The following is a 17,066-nucleotide window of genomic DNA, read 5'->3' as shown; positions in this document are numbered from 1 at the left end:
TTTGTTGAAATGCAAATGACATTTCGTTTAATTCAAGTCCTTACACACGATTTTATGTAAAAGCAAATGTTATAAAAGCTGAAAAGTCCTTCCAAACAAAAAGAGACATAGATTCAATCATTGTTATCTGTGAACTTTGTTTTACGAAACTTACACAACATATCACCTGATCGTTGCATCCGACGCCCTCTGGTGTTGAAAGCAATAATTGGTCATGTGACATTCAGTTTGTATTCGGACAGACTGCGAAACGTACGTCCTTCATTGATCGTCTGCTTCACACCGTGTGAGTGCATATCTTATCCACAGACCGCAAAACTCTTCCAAAATGGCCAACAGAGACAGAGCAACAAACCAACTCAATGAGTTCAAGAAAGGTCAAGCGGTAAGATACATATTCACGTTAAAACTTGCTGATTTTTCTCGCTGCAATCGAACTCGTCCATCTAGTGTGAACTCTGCATGTTTTGAGCTCAAAGGTCATCATTTTTAGGTCAGTGAATTATGTGTCGAACCAGTGTCCCCAAAATTATAAATGTTATCAAAGTCATGCTCAGTGGATCATCTTGGAAATATGAGCCAGTAGAAATCAAAATTTATTGTGCTGATGTTGAATGATCATTGAAATGTGACGTGCAATCTTTGTACCAGGGCCCAAAACGTGAGGGTCAAAGTTTTCGAACCAAGGTAAACAAACTAAGATTGGCAAAAATATCGACTGTGTCTATCGCTTTCTGCTTTACAGCATCGAGACTAAGAATATCATGCCAAATAAAATATCTCTACTAGCATATTTAGAAAATTGAAGGAAAGAAAGTATTTAACATACATGGTTTTAAAAACCCCGAAAACAAGTGTTTAATGTTCGACGTGCAATTAGACATGTTCCATTAGTTATAATTTAGACAGAGTGAGGTCAAACTCTAAGAGGGGCACAACATTAGTGAAATAATTGTAGCATTACTTTTTGATCCGAAGCTTTTTATTGATTTGGTGTTTGTACTGTTATTTTTAAGTGACATTTCTGGAAAGATAAAAAGCTTGAAGCCAAAAGAAATGATATAATTATTACAGCTACACTAGTAGTAGAGTAAAGTTACATATAGCATAATATATATTAATTTATAATATGAAGTTAAAAATAAACATGTAATTTGTGAGGTTAAAGTGAAATACTGAACGTACAAAAAATATTGAGATGGTTCATCTATTGCATGAGTTATTGTTTCCCCGTTTATTAATATTTTGCGTGTTGTTACATGTTTATTTTTCATAACACATACATATTGTTACCTTACTTAAGCTTAATTTGCAACTGGAATGTTTTTTAAAACTGTTTTGTGAGATATGACTTCCATCATAATATTATACACCCTGAACAGTATCAAATCACCTTGTTAGATATAATGACTTTCTCATGAAATCATACACCCTGAACAGTATTGAATCACCTGTGGGTAAATATTTGTGTAGCTGTACACATAGTATGGTGGAATATAAACAATCAAACTTATTTTTGGGTCTGCACCCAAAAATCAGCTCCCTGGTGAATCACTAATTCAACAAATTACTATATATAGATAGAATTGACATATACATGTACAATATCTGATTATTGATATTTTTAACACTTTTCAGTAAATATATTGTTGGTTGTCTGATTGAAAACAATAATACCCAAGTTACAGCTAGTGTAGGTTTAACATATGAATTTGTGATGTAGTTGTGTTATTCATGATATTACCAACTGCTAAAATGATATTGGATTAATATCTCACTCATTTGACATTACATTTTTTGGCACAGAGGCAGACACATTTTAACTCTAGAAGATTACTGTACTACGTAGATAAAATTGATATGTACAATGTCTACTTATTTTATCAGTATTTTAACAATTTCCAGTTAGTATTATATTCAGAAAAATCGATCGAAAAAAATTTTAAGAATTAAGAATTTTCCGTAAACATATATAATACACCAGTAACAGCTAGTGTAGATGAAACATACAATGTGTAGTTATACAACCCATTATTCATGATATTAAGTAACCAACGTTAACAGGGGAACCACTCCTATATATGGTTGAGAATTCATAATTAGTATGCAAAGATAGCTTTGAGATTTAATTGATATGCAAATGTAGTTGATGATAATGAGATCATACATGTAGTTGTGTATATATGCAGATTCTTGTTTGACAGGTACAATGTATATGTGTGGCTGTTATTAGAGATTATTTATATCCACCTGGTGACCGTTAAATTGACAGAAGACTTAGATATCAGATTGTGGTTGAAATTAATGTTGAGGGTTTTAAACCACCCCCTCCCATTTAAAGATTCCCAGTAGGAAATCAGGGCAAATTAATATAGATTTCTAATAGTTTAATGGGGGGAAACCCTGTACAGTTAGACACTCAGTAGATTTTATTTGCTTACCACCCGCAACACAACACACTGATTTGAATTACAGATGTGTTACTAGACTAAAGCAAAATCGGTCTGTTATGACTGATAACGATAATGGAAGGGTGTGGGGGTTGGGGTAGTCTGGATTTCAACATGGTTTCTAACTAAAGGAGGTGTAAATTTATGGTGACGATACTGTACGTTTGTATAGGAACTAGACGGGGGGGGGGGGGGGGGGGGGGGGCACACATATACATTGTACCTGTCATTTGAGCCACTTGGAGGTTAGTGTATATACTGTATACTGAAAGTGTGCTGAGTTTTAGCAAATAGAGTTTTGTTGAAAAATAACACTGTATAAAACCATGCACAAATAATCTACATGTATATGGAAATTGCCAGCACTAACACAATTAAAAGCAATGACAAATTGTTTTGACTATAGATGAATTAAAACAGAGGGAAAAATCAGAAAAATAGTACATGTCGGTTTATAACATTTACTTTTTATTTCAAAGGGAAACAATGATTGAATATGGTAGATTCTTTCAAATTACTACTGACTAAAATTTTCTACTACACTTGCATGTTTTATGTGCCTGGATTGCATACTCTAGTTCATATATAGTATCATTACCATTTACACCTCCACTCACATAGTCTAGTTCCTATACAGTATCATTACGATTTACACCTCCACTCACATAGTCTAGTTCCTATACAGTATCATTACGATTTACACCTCCACTCACATAGTCTAGTTCCTATACAGTATCATTACGATTTACACCTCCACTCACATAGTCTAGTTCCTATACAGTATCATTATGATTTACACCTCCACTCACAGTCTAGTTCCTATACAGTATCATTACCATTTACACTTCCACTCACAGTCTAGTTCCTATACAGTATCATTACCATTTACACTTCCACTCACAGTCTAGTTCCTATACAGTATCGTTACCATTTACACCTCCACTCACATAGTCTAGTTCCTATACAGTATCATTACCATTTACACCTCCACTCACATAGTCTAGTTCCTATACAGTATCATTACCATTTACACTTCCACTCACAGTCTAGTTCCTATACAGTATCATTACCATTTACACCTCCACTCACATAGTCTAGTTCCTATACAGTATCATTACCATTTACACTTCCACTCACAGTCTAGTTCCTATACAGTATCATTACCATTTACACCTCCACTCACAGTCTAGTTCCTATACAGTATCATTACGATTTACACCGGCCATGCTGGCATCCAGACTTGGTTTGCAGGTCAAACAATATGCAAATAGTTAAATGTATTTCACTGCACTCATTTGACATATCTTAGCTATATTAATTGCTTGTTAACTCTGTATGTCTTTGCAGACCATCATGTTTATGTGTTTTGTTTTTGAACTTCATATCCAGTAGATTTTACCAGCTCAGTACTGATTTTGATGTGGGTGGTTTTTTAGGTGCAAGACTTACATATCAAACACAGTGCAACTATGTATTTTTACTACTTCAGTCATATGATGGGTCTTGGATATCTTATGATTGTAAACTCTGTAGATATGTTTTTGTTTAGTCATTATCTTTGACCTTCAATTTGAGTAGATTTTACCAAATTTCAACCACACTAGTTAGATGTTGTATAAAATAGCCATGTGCATTATGTCACAGGTATAACCCAGTATGTATGTCCTTCAACAACAGATTTGGTCAGAGTCCAAAGTTTATTCAAAGTGTGTTGACTGATAATGTGATTGCTGATTCTAGAACATACTCACACACAGGCACTCGAATCAATGTGTATGATTTAAAAAAAAATATGTATGCTAAATAAGACTTATTTACCATACGTATTTAAAAAAAAAAATCATACACATTGATTCGAGTGCCTGTGCTCACACACACTCCACCAGTCTTTTTAAAGGGGAACGCTACTCCAGGAAATAGAGACATTTATATAGACTATGGGCTCTGGAAAGTCAATTCATAATCTTACATCACTTCGAATTACATTTTGTACAATGTACTTGCAATTACAGAGAGACATCAAGTTGATCTTATGCTTTTTGTAAGGTATCTTTGCCGTGGGCCATATTGCATCATGGGAGTCAGCAGAAATAATGTATGCATACATCTCCCTAGTAACTGTACGTTATGAAACACTCCAACTGGTAAACAATGTGTGGGTAAACAAATCCAGGACTAGATAAGTTTAATCTCTGGTTGTGTAACTCAGATCTCAATCAATAATGTCATCTTTTTTCAGGACATCAGATATCAATGTAACATAAGCTGTGACTGTTTTCAAAACTCTTCAAATTAGGAACATTGATTTCAAAAGTTGTTTGTGTCTATCTTAAAGTGGCCATATGGATGGGAATTTGGTTTTTATTTTGGATTTTTATTTGATAAAACAGCTTCACTATGTTTTTCTACTTGAAAAAATAATGCGAAATAACATATACCAAGTCCATGTTCACATCTCAAACGGCAAAACTTTAAACAATGTGTAAAATGTTTGTTATTGTACATACAATAACAAACTTTTTACACTTTCTGCATCTTTTTGCAATGTATTAAGTTATGAACATGGACTTAGTATATGTTATTTCACATTATTTTTTCAAGTAGAAAAACATAGTGAAGCTGTTTAATCAAATAAAAATCCAAAATAAATACCAAATTCTCATCCATACGGCCACTTTAATGTATTCATTAGCTAACACTGTAACACTATCATATACAGTGACTATGGTACTATCAATACCATTGACCATCAATCTAATACCAGAATTTCTCAAATTGATTAAGTTTAATAATTCAATGTCACACCACTATGATGGATACAATGTAAAAACACAGTTATTATTAATTAATTATTATTATTAATTAATTAATTAATTAAGTAACACATCAAAACATTAACCAGAAACCCAGCACTGTATATCACATTAGAAGTAAATTTTAACCAACTTTTCAACATCTTAGTAGTAAGTACAGAACCAGTTATCATTGAAGGAAGTTTTTTGAAATTTGGTTAGTAGAGCGAAAATGAAGTTCAGCAATCACATTGATGCCAGACCCGCTCCCCAAAACAGATAAAGTTTGTTTATTGAGCACGAGTGACATTGTGCGATTATTCCTAAGAATAGATACATGTAATGTGCAAGCATATGAAGGTACTTTGTAGTGGTTGACTTAGGATATACTGGAAGCGATCCCACATAATTGATCATTTAAAGTAAATTGTACTGTATATCGTATGTGTATTTTAGAAACCTGAATCGCTGACTACAGCGACAGGTGCGCCAATTGACAACAAGACCGCTGTACTGACAGCCGGACCACGGGGTCCATTATTGATGCAAGATTTCACCTTTACTGATGAAATGGCCCACTTTGGAAGAGAGAGAATTCCAGAAAGAGTTGTGCATGCCAAAGGAGCAGGTATGGTTATCATAACATTGAATTTATACGTAAAACGCAACTTGTAAAGGGAATTGCCACTTCAGGAAATAGAGATATTTCATAAACTACTGGAGAGTAACTTTTACATCACTTGCAATTACTAATGATTTCAGAGAAACATCAACTTGATCTTATTCTATATAGGATATCTTTGCTGTTTGCAATGCATGATGGGATACAGCAAACATTATGTATTCAAGTTGCACAAAGAAAATTCACCTTCTTTAGATCAAGTCCTTTAAAAGACAGTGGCCATAGCAGAATTACGGTTCTGTTAAGTTCTATGAATCCTTTTAAAATTTCAATGACATCTGGAGTCGTTGTATCGAATCGTTAATGCAAATACCCTTGTGAGGGATAAATAAAAATGAATTATAAAATAATAAGTAATTAAATAATATTAATAATCATTTATAAATTTTGCATTAAATAACAAAATATTTAATTTTTTTATTTTTTATTCTAGGTGGATTTGGTTATCTGGAAGTTACCCATGACATCACAAAATATACTAAAGCCAAAATATTTGAACACATTGGAAAGAGAACGCCACTCGCTGTTAGATTTTCAACTGTTGGTAAGTTAACTCCACCTGTTAGATTTTCAACTGTTGGTAAGTTAACTCCACCTGTTAGATTTTCAACTGTTGATAAGTTAACTCCACTAGCTGTTACATTTTCAACTGTTGGTAAGTTAACGCCACTAGCTGTTAGATTTTCAACTGTTAGTAAGTTAACGCCACTAGCTGCTAGATTTTCAACTGTCGGTAAGTTAACACCACTAGCTGTTAGATTTTCAACTGTCGGTAAGTTAACTCCACTAGCTGTTAGATTTTGAACTGTTGGTAAGTGAACGCCACTAGCTGTTAGATTTTCAACTGTTGGTAAGTTAACTCCGCTAGCTGTTAGATTTTCAACTGTTGGTAAGTTAACTCCACTAGCTGTTAGATTTTCAACTGTTGGTAAGTTAACTCCACTAGCTGTTAGATTTTCAACTGTTAGTAAGTTAACGCCACTAGCTGTTAGATTTTCAACTGTTGGTAAGTTAACACCACTAGCTGTTAGATTTTCAACTGTCGGTAAGTTAACGCCACTAGCTGTTAGATTTTCAACTGTTGGTAAGTTAACACCACTAGCTGTTAGATTTTCAACTGTTGGTAAGTTAACACCACTAGCTGTTAGATTTTCAACTGTCGGTAAGTTAACTCCACTCGCTGTTAGATTTTCAACTGTCGGCAAGTTAACTCCGCTACCTGTTAGATTTTCAAATGTTGGTAAGTTAACTCCATTCGCTGTTAGATTTTCAACTGTTGGTAAGTTAACTCCACTAGCTGTTAGATTTTCAACTGTTGGTAAGTTAACGCCACTAGCTGTTAGATTTTCAACTGTTTGTAAGTTAACTCCACTCGCTGTTAGATATTCAACTGTTGGTAAGTTAACTCCACTCGCTGTTAGATTTTCAACTGTTGGTAAGTTAACTCCACTCGCTGTTAGATTTTCAACTGTTGGTAAGTTAACTCCACTAGCTGTTAGATTTTCAACTGTTGGTAAGTTAACTCCACTAGCTGTTAGATTTTCAACTGTTGGTAAGTTAAAGTGGTCATATGGATGAGAATTTGGTATTCATTTTGGATTTTTAATTTATGAAATAATTGCGTCATGGTTTCCTACTTGAAAATTCAATGCGAAACAACATAGAAAAAATCTGTGTTTTGTAACTCAATAAATTACAAAAGATTAATAAATGTGTCAAATGTTTGTTATTGTACGAGTTTCTGTTGTAGTCTGTTTTGAATGAATCCGAGACTGACTAATCCTATTCTTGTTGTCCTGTCCTTCAGGTGGAGAATCTGGGTCTGCAGACACTGCTCGTGATCCCCGTGGTTTTGCTATTAAGTTTTACACCGATGAAGGTAACTGGGATCTCGTGGGTAACAACACACCAATCTTCTTCATCAGAGATCCTATCCTTTTCCCAAGTTTCATCCACACCCAGAAGAGAAACCCGGCCACTCATTTGAAGGTAGGATTTTGTATTTGTAGCATTATTTTACCCTTTACAGATAGGATTTCAGTTCTACTGATGTACTGCGTTCGTGTTTTTCAAGGTACGGTTTCTGTGGGATTTCATTTTGATATGAAGTATTTGCATACGAAGTGTCATTTTTCACATTTATAAACACAATTTACCAGTCTCTCTCTCTTAAGAGAACAAGGAGACTGTAAAATGGCATAATACCAGGCATGCACACGCCAAGTTGAACAAAAAAATGTAGAATTTATACCCTGGTTGTTGTACATCATAACAATGCCTGTCTATGTCACTGATTCTGCTGTGTTCAAAATATGAGTAAAAAATGTTCAAAATTGCCATTACTTCCCCGATTTTTCATTGATGTTACTGGTGGTGGTATAATTAGCTGGAAAATACTCGTGACCTAAGTATTTTGTCACTATGAGTCTCTAGACGAGTAGTAATGACGCCCCCCTTATAGGTCACTTATATTTTAATATTGGGGAATAATATCTAAGAATACATGAATGTACTACACTGCACATGGAAATGACAATCCAATGAAATGTTTGCTACATGGATATCTTTCAATACTGCACCAAATGATAATATATTCTTTCACTGAAAAATGATAAGCCGCAAAGTATAAACACAAACAAAATGGTTGCATACTGTACAGCTGTGTAACGTAAATGTAAAATCTTTCTAGTCATGGAAATATCGAAGTTAAATGAAATGTGTTTCTCCCCGCAGGATCCTGATATGTTTTGGGATTTCCTGACTCTCAGACCTGAAGCAACACATCAAGTGTCATTCTTGTTTTCAAACCGTGGAACACCTGATGGTTACAGACATATGAATGGATATGGTAGTCATACATTTAAACTTGTCAACAAAGATGGCGAAGCTGTTTACTGCAAGTTCCATTTCAAGGTAAGGATGCTATGGTTTGAATATTGACAGTTATTGAGATGATTGACAGGTAGATGAGTTGAATAAACAGGTGAAATTGACATGATTTACATAAGATGATTGACAGGTAGATGAGTTAGAATGAACAGGTAAAATTGACATGATTGACAGTTAAGGAGATGATTGACAGGTAGATGGGTTTGAATGAATTGGTAAAATTGACATGATTGACATAAGGAGATGATTGACAGGTAGATGAGTTGGAATGAACAGGTAAAATTGACATGATTTACATAAGATGATTGACAGGTAGATGAGTTAGAATGAACAGGTAAAATTGACATGATTGACATGAGATGATTGACAGGTAGATGGGTTGGAATGAACAGGTAAAATTGACATGATTGACATAAGGAGATGATTGACAGGTAGATGAGTTAGAATGAACAGGTGAAATTGACATGATTGACAGTTATTGAGATGATTGACAGGTAGATGGGTTGGAATGAACAGGTAAATTGACATGATTGACAGTTAAAGAGATGATTGACAGGTGGATGGGTTGGAATGAACAGGTAAATTGACATGATTGACAGTTAAAGAGATGATTGACAGGTGGATGGGTTGGAATGAACAGGTAAATTGACACGATTGACAGTTAAAGAGATGATTGACAGGTAGATGGGTTGGAATGAACAGGTAAATTGACATGATTGACAGTTAAAGAGATGATTGACAGGTGGATGGGTTGGAATGAACAGGTAAATTGACATGATTGACAGTTAAAGAGATGATTGACAGGTAGATGAGTTGAATGAACAGGTAAACTTGACATGATTGACATAAGGAGAGATGATTGACAGGTAGATGAGTTGGAATGAACAGGTAAAATTGACATGATTGACATAAGGAGAGATGATTGACAGGTAGATGGGTTGGAATGAACAGGTAGAGGTAAACTTGACACTATTGACAACTTGGAGAGAGGACTTGTCATGATTGACAGGTGAAAGGTAGACTTGACAAATGATTGACAGGTGAAAGGTAGACTTGACAAATGATTGACAGGTGAAAGGTAGACTTGACAAATGATTGACAGGTGAAAGGTAAACTTGACAAATGATTGACAGGTGAAAAGTAGACTTGACAAATGATTGACAGGTGAAAGGTAGACTTGACAAATGATTGACAGGTGAAAGGTAGACTTGACAAATGATTGACAGGTGAAATTAGACTTGACAAATGATTGACAGGTGAAATTAGACTTGACAAATGATTGACAGGTGAAAATAGACTTGACAAATGATTGACAGGTGAAATTAGACTTGACAAATGATTGACAGGTGAAATTAGACTTGACAAATGATTGACACTGACAGGTGAAATTAGACTTGACAAATGATTGACAGGTGAAATTAGACTTGACAAATGATTGACAGGTGAAATTAGACTTGACAAATGATTGACAGGTGAAAATAGACTTGACAAATGATTGACACTGACAGGTGAAATTAAACTTGACAAATGATTGACACTGACAGGTGAAATTAGACTTGACAAATGATTGACAGGTGAAATTAGACTTGACAAATGATTGACACTGACAGGTGAAATTAGACTTGACAAATGATTGACAGGTGAAATTAGACTTGACAAATGATTGACACTGACAGGTGAAATTAGACTTGACAAATGATTGACAGGTGAAATTAGACTTGACAAATGATTGACAGGTGAAATTAGACTTGACAAATGATTGACAGGTGAAATTAGACTTGACAAATAATTGATAGGTGAAAGGTAGACTTGACAAATGATTGACAGGTGAAAGGTAGACTTGACAAATGATTGACAGGTGAAAGGTAGACTTAACAAATGATTGACAGGTGAAAGGTAAACTTTACAAATGATTGACAGGTGAAAGGTAGACTTTACAAATGATTGACAGGTGAAAGGTAGACTTGACAAATGATTGACAGGTGAAAGGTAAACTTGACAAATAATTGACAGATGAAAGGTAGACTTGACAAATAATTGACAGGTGAAAGGTAAACTTGACAAATAATTGACAGGTGAAAGGTAGACTTGACAAATGATTGACAGGTGAAAGGTAGACTTGACAAATGATTGACAGGTGAAAGGTAGACTTGACAAATGATTGACAGGTGAAAGGTAGACTTGACAAATGATTGACAGGTGAAAAGTAGACTTAACAAATGATTGACAGGTGAAAGGTAAACTTGACAAATGATTGACAGGTGAAAGGTAGACTTGACAAATGATTGACAGGTGAAATTAGACTTGACAAATAATTGATAGGTGAAAGGTAGACTTGACAAATGATTGACAGGTGAAATTAGACTTGGCAAATGATTGACAGGTGAAATTAGACTTGGCAAATGATTGACAGGTGAAATTAGACTTGACAAATGATTGACAGGTGAAATTAGACTTGACAAATAATTGATAGGTGAAAAGTAAACTTTACAGAGGATTGACAAATGAGAGAGTGGACTTGATGTGACTGACATGTGAAAGGCAAGACTTCTGAGATGATTGGAGGTTAAAATTGAGTAAATTTGCCTAACTCACATACTAAGACATGGGAGATTCGTATAACACCATTGTGACTAACACAACTAATGTTGTCTATCACAGACTGACCAAGGTATCAAGAATTTGACTGGTGACAAGGCTGCAGAGCTGAGTAAGAGCGATCCTGACTACGCCATCAGAGACTTGTACAATGCTATCGCTGAAGGCAACTTTGTAAGACATACTTCTAGAAATTACAATATTTTAATTGCAATTATTACAAATGTGATTACTTGCACTGTGGTGGGTGCACATGTTAGTGCATACTGCAGTGTAATACTGAAAACATTGCATACTTGTATGCAAGTATTATTGAAATGAGTGTGTGATCGTTACTAGTATGCAAAATTATGTGATCACAGAGTACCTTTTTTACGGAATTTTTGTTGTTTTTGGTTAACATACGTAATAACAAGCGAACCCCATGCTGCATGGGTGTCAGTCTTGGTACTCGGGTGGGGGTGGGGGTAGGGGGGTATTTGCACTTATACTTGAATATAGTGTTTTCTACAGCACTTCTCTCACTATGCTCGTGAAAGTATGACCACAGAGAATACCTCATGCACTTGTGCAAATACCCCATAGTTACAGCTGACCACTAGGTGGCAGTATGTCAGTCAATTGTAGATGTTAGCTCAATGATAAAAGACTTCAAACTACTTGTGCATTTATAACCTTTGTAAATCATTTGATCTACAAAGCTGATGAACATTTTTGGTCATTTATAACTATATTACAGCTTTACTGTCTGCAGACAATCCAATATTAATTATGTTTATATGTGTTTCTTTACAGCCAACATGGACTTTTTATATCCAAGTTATGACATTTGAAGAAGCTGAGAAGTTTAGATGGAATCCATTTGATCTGACCAAGGTAGAATATCTCTGTTAAGTTTTGAATGATTAGAGGGAAATTTGAGAAGAAAAAAATTAAGTTGTTGTGTTTAGGGTTACTTCATCTTCATTTCATGAGAAATAAAGTTTTGATCATGAAATGATAGATAGACATCATGGCCTCTTTCATTGTGAGCGATTTAAAGATTAAACACCATCAATGACAGAGAGCGATTTTACTGTTAAACCCAGGGTGCGGTCAGGTGAAAAACATCCCCAGAGTAGTGCATACGAACACCCATGTGCTTATAGAATACATGGCATTGCATGGAGAGATGCGTGATGCATTTTGGAGCCAACAGCAGGTCCATTCCCACATTTCGTTTTATGATAAGAATCATAGAATTGAAAGATTGTACTCTAAATTGAAAAACTATTTTCTTTTTGTAGATTTGGCCACATGGAGAGTTTCCATTGATTCCAGTTGGTAAGTTGGTTCTTAATAGAAATCCTAAAAACTACTTTGCTGAAGTGGAACAGATTGCCTTTGCTCCAGCTCACATGGTACCCGGTGTTGAAGCCTCTCCAGATAAAATGTTACAGGTAAATAAGCCTCACCAGATGTGTGTGTGTGGGGGGTGGGGTGGGGGGGGGTGTACAACTTGAAGTTTGGAAAGCTTGTCTGATTCCCGTGATAATTTCTGGAGTTGTCACATTGGGTTTTGAAAATTTGAAATATTTGGAATTGTTCAAAATAAAATGAGTGCAACGCAGGTATGTGAATTGGGTTAAAATCAGCAATGAAAATATATAGTATATATGTAATTATTACTCGTATAGTTGTGATTCTGATGTATTAGTAATTTTGATATTTTTTTCTCATTTCAGGGACGTCTGTTCTCCTATCCAGACACCCATCGCCATCGTCTAGGTACTAACTACATGCAGATACCAGTCAACTGTCCATTTAACACTAGATCTAGGAACTACCAGAGAGATGGTCCACAGTGTGTTGATGAAAACCAAAGTAAGTAACTCAATGGTCATAGTTAGATGTGTTTCCCTATTTCCCTAACTCAACCATTTTAGTTCTCTGACAAAAAATGATTCTACTTTAATGGAATCTGTTTTGTATCCCTAAATGCAAATATTTCTAAAAAATGTCAAGTTGAGAAATGGAAGAATTTTCCCTGCAATAGTAACATTACATGGCACTAAAATACATTAAAGTGTCAATAAACTTTTCCTCACTGCATACTAGCTTTATATTCATAGCACTACATACTACTACATACTGGCTTTATATTCATAGCACTACATACTACTACATACTGGCTTTATATTCATAGCACTACATACTACTACATACTGGCTTTGTATTCATAGCACTACATACTACTACATACTGGCTTTATATTCATAGTACTACATACTACTATATACTGGCTTTATATTCATAGCACTACATACTACTACATACTGGCTTTGTATTCATAGCACTACATACTACTACATACTGGCTTTATATTCATAGCACTACATACTACTAAATACTGGCTTTATATTCATAGTACTACATACTACTACATACTGGCCTTGTATTCATATCACTACATACTACTACATACTCGCTTTATATTCATATCACTACATACTACTACATACTGGCCTTGTATTCATAGCACTACATACTACTACATACTGGCTTTATATTCATAGCACTACATACTACTACATACTGGCTTTGTATTCATAGCACTACATACTACTACATACTGGCCTTGTATTCATAGCACTACATACTACGACATACTGGGTTTGTATTCATAGCACTACATACTACTACATACTGGCTTTGTATTCATAGCACTACATACTACTACATACTGGCTTTATATTCATATCACTACATACTACTACATACTGGCCTTGTATTCATAGCACTACATACTACTACATACTGGCCTTGTATTCATAGCACTACATACTACGACATACTGGGTTTGTATTCATAGCACTACATACTACGACATACTGGCTTTGTATTCATAGCACTACATACTACTACATACTGGCTTTATATTCATAGCACTACATACTACTACCTACTGATTTGAAATTGATTGTGCTGTCTGAAACAATTATCAATTTTGGCCAATTATTAAAGTTAGGGGAGGGGGGTCTGAGCTAAACTAAAAGAATTGTGTTTTCATCCTACATTGATCTTTTCCCCATCAATAAAATGAAATAAATGACTGTGATTACTTGCAGCTGGTGCTCCTAACTACTTCCCGAACAGCTTCAGTGGTCCACAAGATGAAAGCAAACATGCACAGTCAACATTCCACGTGAGTGGAGATGTCCAACGTTACAACACCGCCGATGATGATAACTTTACTCAAGTCGGAAACTTCTGGCGTAAAGCTTTGTCAGAATACGATAGAGAACATCTCGTCAATAACATTGCTGGACACTTGAAGGACGCACAAGATTTTCTACAGAAGCGAGCTGTAAGTCACCATTTTATATGCCAAGTTTGTACACTGACATCCCATAATATGTGCTGTAAGTCGCCATTTTTCCCAATCATGGCAAATATTGTAATTTATATAATGTATTCTTTATACAGGTACACAATTTCACACAGTGTGATCCCGAGTTTGGACGTCGTTTATCTGAAGCCTTGAAAGCCTTCAAATCCCAGGTAGGAGTATTTTGATATTGTGTCTATTTTAAGGTTTATGTGTCTCTTGCTGTGCCGTAAAATCTTTGCAAGCCTGCAAAACACAGTATGACAATTTTGATAACAGATATTGTGTCTATTGTAAGGGTTATGTATGTTGTTGTAGAATTACCATGTCGACTCGGTCAGGCCAAACGTTACTCACAGGTAATTAAAACATTTTGGTCGTGCAACAAGAACCATAATAATAATAGTAATAATAATAATAATAATAATAATAATAATAATAATAATAATAATAATAATAATAATGAGTAGGGCTACTTTGGTCTTTGATAAATACATACATTATAAGTTTGATGTGTAGTTATTCAATGACCTAGTACAGTATATTGTCAGTTAATATAGAACACCTTAAGTAGACTATGGATCTCTCCTATCTGATATTGTCAAATACCTTAACTTTGTAATCAGACAATGTTATGCGTACATTGATCCAGAGATAGATAGACAGGTTAAGTAACTAGCTATGCACCAAGGTCAGACAACTTAGATAACTCTAAGATATTCCCTTGATGCAAGTATTGAATGTTAGGCAACTTAGATAACTCTAAGATGTTCCCTTGATGCAAGTATTGAATGTTAGACAACTTAGTTAACTCTAAGATGTTCCCTTGATGCAAGTATTAAATGTTAGACAACTTAGATAACTCTAAGATGTTCCCTTGATGCAAGTATTAAATGTTAGACAGCTTACAAAAAATGTAGATACTCTAAGATGTTCCCATGATGCAAATGTATGCAAGTATTGAATGTTAGACAACTTTATAGATAACTCTTAAGATGTTCCCATGATGCAAGTATTGAATGTTAGACAACTTACAAAAAATGTAGATAACTCTAAGATGTTCCCATGATGCAAGTATTGAATGTTAGACAACTTACAAAAAATGTAGATAACTCTAAGATGTTCCCTTTATGCAAGTTTTGAATGTTAGACAACTTAGATAACTCTAAGATGTTCCCATGATGCAAATTGATGCAAGTATTGAATGTTAGGCAACTTAGATAACTCTAAGATGTTCCCTTTATACAAGTATTAAATTTAGACAACGTAGCTCTACGATGTTCCTTTTATGCAAACATTAATTAAATACTAAGATAAGATAAACTCTTAGATTTAAGGTTTTGATAAACAGTACAGCAATACATGATTTAATGATGTGATATTACAGTTGAAATGGACATCGCAAGCAAACTTTGATTCGCTCTCTAAATCACATTTTTGTCCCTTTGTCACACAGCAAACTCCTGCTTCTGCAAACCTGTAAGAATACCACAACAGAATTTGACCATATACCAGGAGTTAACTTGACTATGGAACCACAAAATACCACAAAGAAGAAACACCAGGACTACATCATATACCACTTTTCTCTCTCCTGATTTTGTGATCATCAAATTATAACAGTTGCATTCCAAAATTAAAAACTGCCAAAATAGCAAAAAAAAAAAAAAAAAAAAAAAAAAAAGTTAAGATAAAAAGTCAACAAAATAATGTAACAGCAGCAGCAACAACAACAACAATAACAACAACAACAACAACAACAACTACTTGAATTTGTGGTATTGTAGAACGACAGAAATCAATAATTTTTATAACTCACAATAGTTAGTAATAAAATTGTGGGACTTAAACTGAGGACATTTTGGTGTTGGCTAGAGAGAGATTTTGTTCAGAACAGAACCATAAGTCCCCAAATGCCATCAGAAAATCATTTTCTTTTTGTAAATAATGATGCTTAAAACAACCCTAGACACTCAGAAGTTGATGAAATCATCACTGTATAAAAACTATGCAGAAAGTATCTCTCTCTTCATAATCTCAAAAAAAGCCTTCAATTTCAAATGTACAAGAATTTATTTGAAATTTATTCGATAGTAGGGGTAAAGTAAATCTAGAAAGAAATTAATGTACAATATCTCTCTAGCTGTGTTGGACATTAAAAAATATCAATGAATGATATGAACTATATACGCCAGTCATTCTACATCACGGTAACGCTTGTCTATGTCACTGTTCTGCTGAGTTCGAAATATCTGTCAAAATGTTCAAAATTGCCATTACTTTCCCCT

At 34.6% G+C, this 17,066-nt stretch overlaps 1 protein-coding gene across 1 annotated transcript; it reads left to right on the top strand.

The window, feature by feature from the left end:
* The first annotated feature begins 239 nt into the window (after window positions 1–239).
* LOC144452817 (catalase-like) lies at window positions 240–16,439 on the top strand. The gene is made up of 12 exons (XM_078143978.1): window positions 240–385; window positions 5,699–5,870; window positions 6,358–6,468; window positions 7,732–7,913; window positions 8,658–8,837; window positions 11,475–11,585; window positions 12,207–12,287; window positions 12,698–12,850; window positions 13,136–13,274; window positions 14,519–14,757; window positions 14,877–14,951; window positions 16,235–16,439. Exons 1-12 carry the CDS (start codon window positions 329–331, stop codon window positions 16,259–16,261), a joined length of 1,527 nt encoding a protein of 508 aa, XP_078000104.1. The 5' UTR covers window positions 240–328; the 3' UTR covers window positions 16,262–16,439.
* Window positions 16,440–17,066: the final 627 nt, after the last annotated feature.

This window comes from Glandiceps talaboti, chromosome 23 (assembly GCF_964340395.1).
Source record: "Glandiceps talaboti chromosome 23, keGlaTala1.1, whole genome shotgun sequence".
Classification (NCBI taxonomy): Eukaryota; Metazoa; Hemichordata; class Enteropneusta; family Spengelidae; genus Glandiceps; species Glandiceps talaboti.
The sequence above is the reverse complement of the archived record's forward strand: the minus strand, read 5'-3'. Positions and strand labels throughout refer to the sequence as shown.